Here is a 7,211-nt window from a genome sequence, read left to right as displayed (position 1 = left end):
CTGACTGGTAAGTCTTGCTTTAATTATTTTTTTTTTTCAAAAAGGTGGAGAGGGGGGCTTCCCCCTTCTTCTACGGCCCTGTACTGAATCGTAGCAGGAGTGAATTGCGAGCGACATCAATTCAAAATACCTCACAAATAATCACTAAGTCAGACCTATTCATAATCGCACCTATATAGGCAGAGCAACACGAACTCTCGCTTTGATTGATATCCTAGTAAAATTAATGAACGAAATTTTAAAAATTGTTAAACACACATTCTTACTTGGAGCCATTAGTTTCATATCAACTTTATACAGAGTATTTATTAACCTCCTTTCAGGAACCACGTCGCGTGGTGAATGGTTTTGACATAAACACAAAAATATCTTGTCTCAATTCAAAATCAATTGTAAGCTTTCATACAAAAATATTAAAGAAAATCAGTTTTGTCTCATCAACTGTTAACTTCTTGACCGCAGCTTGCGATCCATAGAGTCAAATTCAAATCATGATAAATCTGCTTTTCACTATAGTTTATCATTTCCAAAACATGACAAAAGCATTGAAACTGACATTTCCTAGAATAGCTAGTACGAAACATTGTATGGCTTCTCTAAGTTTTGTATATCAAATAGACATCTTCAAAAATTGCGGGCCCTATTGCCATTTTTTTCACATTTACATAAACTAGCCTTTCTGGTATCGGCAACATGTTTAAAAACAGTAAAATGTATTCTCAAAAGCGAGGCAAAGATAGCTTATTTGCATGTAAATTTAAGAGTAAAATTCATGCCCACCATTATGAAAGACGTATGAAAAATAGAAATTGTTGTTATCAAGTTGGTGTTGTTCTATTTTGGGGGTGGGGGTCAGTCGGGAGGGGGGAGGAGGGTGATTCGGTAATATCTGAGTCAGTGATTCTATTTGTGTTGCTCATGATTGACAGTTCAACCCAGCGGCTCCTAAACAAAAAGCTTCTGAAAATTTCCGTATATTTGCTAGTAAAAAAGGGATGAGAATACACCCTTTGTAGGGTGTTTGCTCGATATAACACCACATTCTCTCGAAAATCTAAACAGGAAATCATAGCGGTCATCAGATCGCAAGAGGTGTTCAATGAGGAGATGATTCGACAACACTTCCCTCCGTCTCTTTGAATCAGAACGACTCATTACGTAAGTTAAGGGTCAGTTAACTCTCAGAATAGCGTAAAACTCTCTGAAAAACTTGCATTTAAAGTTCCGTGAGGCGAACGATTCATGCTCCCTGCTAAACTCTCTGTGTCGATGGACGCTGTGTCATAGTCTGAGGTCTCTAAACTTGTACTCGACAGGAGTCTGCCTGTCCTCGTTCTGGTATGACTCGGCTCAGTCTCCTCTATGATCAGTTCATTACCGTCAGGGTCAGTCACAATCCACCACCCATTTTCTTTTTGTACATGAGGCTGCTCGCCCAGATAAGGTAACACTGTATCAATGTCTTTAATTTTAAACTTTAACCGCACAAATTCCGACGGTTTGGGGCATATCTGCTGCAACTGTTTTAGGGAAAGCTGAACGTCAAAGCCGCTTTGAGAATAAATGGTAAAGAAACAAAATCCAGGCGATCCGCTGATGGCTTTCTTCCCGGTTAAAATCTCATAGAACGATCTCATCTGCATAAAGTTCCGCGTAAATATATGAAAACGCAAGTGTTCGTTCCCATAATGCACCGGGCAAACAGACCAGAGCGGAAGCCCGGGAAATGTCTGGTAAAAGTCTTGAAGCGCAGTAACTCGAGGTTTTGCGTCCGCAGGTAACTCTACCCTGTGGTGGAATTTCCAAGGAGGAAAATTGAGTTTGTTTTGGACATCAATGGCTGATAAGCGACCAAACGTCTCGTAAAGAAATAGAACAATGCTTATTGCCTGGCATTGTAAAATGCTGGAATCATTACTTTCATCTGTCCAGGAGTCCAATGCGGCATTGACATCGTTACTTTCATTGATTGATATGAATTGAAATGTAGGGTCCATTCCTTCGAGAAACGGCAAATAAAGCCTTTTAAGGGAGTTGGCCTCCCCCTTTTTGACGTGTATTTGTAGAGTGCAATTATAAGGGTCAGGAGCCACTTGGAAATTCTCATCCTCTAAAATGTTTTCGTCGAAGCCCTCGTCGTTCGAGGCAAATTCCTCCTCCATATTGATCCAGTCTTTTCTTTTTATTGATGTTGTCTATTTCCCACACCAACTTGAAACATGCCTCATTTGATAATTCTCCCGAGTAATCTGAAATTTAAAGAGAGCAATGGCATCAGAACACTTCTTCAAGAGAACTGATGTAGTTATCTGCATGTCCTTGGTAATAAGAAAAACCCAAAGTGCGACTAGAGCCAGCTAAAGTTACCAAAGTGAGCCAAAAATCAGTTGAAATACTTTGAAATTATGATCGTAATAACAGTGAAGTAGTTGTAATACATTACGCTTTGGTTTTCCCTTACTGTGCTTACGTCAAAGGAGAAAACTAGTCGCATACGCACTATTCGTTTTCGATCTCAACGATGTAACTGGCAGATTTCATTGTTAGGACAACTAAATTGGTGAAATAGCTGTAAAAGTTGAAGCAAAGATCCACTCTTAGAGTGCTATGCAATCGGCTTTCACATGATGCGACTAAAATTTATCGTTCTCACGTATCAGTTTACCTTATTAACTTTTATTGACAGGCACAATTGTTACCCACCCGTTTAAGGATCGTCCAAGTACTTTCAAAAGGGTAAGAAACAGCTCTTAATTCTAAAATTGAGGGCTTGTGATACATGCGTTGTGAAATTTCAAAGCGAGCATTCTGTCTGGATACATTAATCCATTACAACTTATCCACCATGGTTACCGCTTCATGCACGCGTTCATTCAGTTGTTTTGGATGCGGACAGTAGTCGTGTAAAACTACTCTCTCTGTCTACAATACATGTATTATGACGTTTCTATCGGAGGGTTAAAGCACTTTGGCTTGCTTTATTTTGGAATCATCACTGAACATGATTTAGTAATAAAAAGTTTTCTACGTAACTAAAACAATGCATCGTCTCTTTTGACGTAAAGATTTAAAATAGATTGGAATAGTACATTTAAGGCCGGGTTTCATATACAGTTATTTCGCCACATGAAGAGCTTAAAACTACTTATCTAAGAGTCTCAGAATCTAAAACGGCCTTGGTTAATCAATTGTACTCTTTTCTAATATGTTTAAATGAATACAGGAACTGTTAATTACATTCTCCTTAATTCACACGTACAATTATCGGATTATTTGCGTTTGGCGTAGAATTCTATTGTGATAACGCATGTTCTTTGAACTGGTTCAATGAGTTTCGTCATGTCGTCCTTGAAACTCCAGTCTCTGATAAAAGCATTATTTCAAAATATTGGAATAGAGTTTCTTTTAAGTAGCTCAGTAAAATAATGATCGAGACTTACTTGAGTTCTTTGAGTGGCTACCTAAATCTTCGGAACTACTACGTAGTCATTGCTAAGAACCTCCTACACATCATCAAACGTAAAACAAGCTTTGCAAAACTCCTCAAACTCGGTCATAAGTGAGAGATTTACTTTAAAAAGCTTAAAGGTATTGCAATGCGAATGTCGCCGGTTGTATGATGATAAAGACATGAAGCTCAACAAAGTGACTTTCTTTGCATTTACGGAACGAGGAATTGGGAGCACGTTTCCCCCAAAAACAAAATTTTCAATTCGCACTCGGAGGATCTTATCAGTTTTCAGACGAATCGCAGCTTTGTTTCAGGAATAACTTGTTCAGATATCCGACGAAAAAATATGAAACTCAAGTCCAATGTGTGGTTCAGACCGAGATATGTTCAGATAGCAAAAAAGATAACTGCATTTGGTAACGACAACCGGCGAAATAGACTCGAGCGCTTTACTCCCGAAATGCTGAATGCACTTAATAGATTTTCACACTGTCTTATTGTTTACTACCTTACGACTACAATTTTTTATCAGTACCGATTTATCAGGAAATGGAGTTAAAAAAAATATTTCCCTGCGTAGCAAGTTATATCACGCAATTCATAAAGTAACAAAATCTGATGAAAATAAATGTGCCCTCTTTCGTTTGTTAGATTTCAGATCGATTTACAGCTGTGAGGCTTTCAGATATCTACTAAAAGCAGGTAACATCTTAATTCTTACAAAATTCTTAAATGCCGATTTAGTTGGTAAAGCAAATCCTAAAAGTAATTCCCGAAAAGCTTCTGCATAAAGGGCCGACGCAATAATTTATTCAGTTAGATTTTAAACTGCGCTGAAAAAATCTGAAACTAGATGAGATGTTAAGATGAAAAAGCTAGAAAATCATATTCAAAACAGATTCTGCCTAACAGCTGTCACCTCACAGCACGTGGGAACGCCAACGAAATACTGTTTAGACTCGAGTGAAAAAAATAAATATAAAAACTGACAATACTTTGGTGAGTTTATGCCTTAAAAGACGACATAGCCACGACAATAAGGGTTGGCTAAAAATCAAAGCTTCAATGCTCTCAGTAAAGAGAGAAGAAAAACGCGATCTGAAAAAAAAATCGACACAGGGTATGGTTTCCTCTCAACGAAACCGCTATACACATCTTCGAGAATTGTAATCGCTTTGCAAAATTTATCAACATAAAAGGAGTTCAGTACATGGGTAAGTACATTCTAAAACAAATGAAGTACCTTGGCGCTTAAGATAAACTTGTAATTTTGTGTACTAGATCTAAACACGACGAAGATCTCCCGAGCGTACGAATAATTTCAAAGAAAACCATGTCTGTAGACGTTTGCCGCGAGACTAATTTAGTTTCGTGCGATTTATTTTGCCAATTTCCCCTTTCCTTGTGGATCACATCACAATCAACTCTAACACTTACCACGGTGTTGAAATATGGCAAGCAAAATCCTCAGTTCCTCTGAATGCTGATCAAGTTTTCGAACGTGGTTCCTGAATTTGACTTTACGCGAGTAGCGAAACGAAACGTTGCCAACTTTTGTACAATCGGCGTTATGCATTAATTAAAAAGAACGCCATTGCCTTAAATAGCCGATGAGAGATGTATTGTGATTATTATATTGTCTCTTCACTCGAAAACAATGCTCATTAAACTCCCTTTAAGTTTTTCCGTGCTGCATGATAAAAGCTTTTCAAGAACGAACAACCAATGAAATGCATAAATATATTTCAATCCTTATGGTAATGTAAAACATTGCAAACAAAGAATTGTTCAGCAGAAGGCATTCCCGCTGAATTAATAGCTAAGGGATTAAAAAAACATACTTTACATATGGACAACAAAGAAATTTTGAAAAGCTACGCTGGATATAAAATAAGTGTGTTTTTTCTTTTATCTTGAAAGTTCTTGATCGACATCGGAAACCAATCAAACACCGCAAACGAAATGCAACTAAAAAAATTAATTCAAAATTATAAAGATTGTCAATCTTGAAAATGACATCTATTGGCATTAAACCGCTACAAGGTGCCTCTCCAGATTTACCATTTGAATAAAATTATTTGTTCGTCTATGAGTTCTTTTAATCTTTTCGGCGGAACTGGGCGCTGAAGCGTCAGAAGCCACCGGATTGTATCTTTGTAAGAAAAATTCACTCATACTATCAAACAAAAACATTCTTCAAGTTCATTTTGTTCGCCTTTCGATGACCGGAGGAAAGTTGCTATAAAAGTCTAATTGACACAGGAAGATTCCTAAATTAAGATTTTTTCAGTGTCTTCAGTACGAGTCCGCTAATATTCGAAATGAGGTATACGAGCTTTTACGAAATGAAAAAGCTACTGAAATCGAAAGGGGTAACTGTTTGATGTAAAACTTTAGTTTTAAGTTTCGATCTTCGGTGACAACAAAGAATTAATTAAAATAAACTCACCGAATGTTTCTTGCGTCTTGTGCCAGAACTGGGTCCAAAACTGCGGTTTAGCTAGTCAACGGGTAATAAAGAAAGAAAAGGAAATTCGTGTTCCCATACAGAAGTATATACACGGGAAAAGTGTGACCACGCAATTGCGTCACCAAAAGATATATTGTACCACCTGTTGACGGCGGTAGTTGATGTTCAAGTGTTTATTTCCTGTAAACACAGACTTAAAACAGGTCGAAAGGCCGAGTGAGGGAAGAATCTAATTTTTTAGAATTAGCAATTTCTCTCAGTAAAGTTTGAGTTAAGGAACGATTGAGAGATTAGTACATTTGTACATTAGACAGGTTTGAGGTTTCCCGCCCTCGGGAACGGAAAGTTATATTGAAAACAGATAAATTAACGGAAAATTAACCGAGACGCTGTTTAAGAGGCGTGTCGAGCACTCAAAATATCGAAAAATAAATATCGGAACCGCAAAGTAATCAATTAATATTTAAAATACTCTATGATTCAATTAGACAAATAAATTTGAACAATTTTGCAATTACTTAGTATAAAGGAGTGTTTAATAAACGAATATATTATGATACAATAAACAGGTACATTGGTTTTGTTCGGGCGTAGTTCAAAATCACTGTTCTGAGGAAAGAGGGATCTAATTTCAATAGAATGCTTGAAAAGGACATTGCAAAATTCTCTGGAATGCGTTCTCACAACAGAAAGTAAAGTTCTTCCGCTTTTAAAGAGAAATAATATCAGAAACAAAGTTCATATCGAAATCAGAAATAAAATTGTGTCATTGAGGTGAAGACGACGCAAGAAATCGAGAGTTGTCATCGTGATTAAAACGAAATCACCTAAATTAATGTTCAAACTGTTTTATTATCAAAAAGAATGAAAAAAAATTTCCGACAAGTGTTCGATTACGTGATAACTTTGTTAAATGAACAATTAGAAATCTGCCCGCCCGTGGGAATTCGTCAGCAATATTCTTTTGCATTTGTTCTAGATTGTACAGCACACCTCTGCGAAAGTGATACCTATATCAAGCTCTTTCCAAAACAAATGTACTACATACGCCTATACGTATATCTAAATATGACTAAACATTTCTTTCCCTGAGAAGCATTCCTAAAATTGCCGCTTTCTTTGATCATTTCTTTGATCTCCCAACCCCCTTGAGTGACGTAGCAGTTTTCTTCATGTTTGTCACTCTCCCGTGTTCCTCCTCCGCTATTTCCCTCCAAAATAAAAGTACTGGGCCGAGTTGCTTGAAGCACAATTATCTGCGGCTAATCCTGGATTAACCGCCATGGCATT

The 7,211-nt window shown here is 37.2% G+C and overlaps 1 protein-coding gene across 2 annotated transcripts; it reads right to left on the bottom strand.

Annotated features, from left to right (window-relative positions):
* Positions 1–285: 285 nt before the first annotated feature.
* On the bottom strand, positions 286–5,955 carry LOC131776273 (protein FAM124A). Of its 2 annotated transcripts, none has more exons than XM_059092446.2 (2): positions 5,901–5,955; positions 286–2,249 (listed from the first exon to the last, which is right to left on the bottom strand). In XM_059092446.2, the coding sequence occupies exon 2, from the start codon at positions 2,160–2,162 to the stop codon at positions 1,182–1,184; it is 981 nt and encodes a 326-aa protein (XP_058948429.2). In that variant the 5' UTR covers positions 2,163–2,249; positions 5,901–5,955; the 3' UTR covers positions 286–1,181. The 2 variants fall into 2 exon arrangements, with proteins under 2 accessions (XP_058948429.2, XP_058948428.2); XM_059092445.2 differs by lacking the exon at positions 5,901–5,955 and adding an exon at positions 4,889–5,094.
* Positions 5,956–7,211: the final 1,256 nt, after the last annotated feature.

The sequence above is a fragment of the Pocillopora verrucosa genome, chromosome 8 (assembly GCF_036669915.1).
Source record: "Pocillopora verrucosa isolate sample1 chromosome 8, ASM3666991v2, whole genome shotgun sequence".
Taxonomy (NCBI): Eukaryota; Metazoa; Cnidaria; class Anthozoa; order Scleractinia; family Pocilloporidae; genus Pocillopora; species Pocillopora verrucosa.
The sequence above is the reverse complement of the archived record's forward strand: the minus strand, read 5'-3'. Positions and strand labels throughout refer to the sequence as shown.

Bases quoted from the DNA above. Each gene is read 5' to 3' on its own strand.
- LOC131776273 (XM_059092446.2), bottom strand. From the start codon at position 2,162: ATGGAGGAGGAATTTGCCTCGAACGACGAGGGCTTCGACGAAAACATT.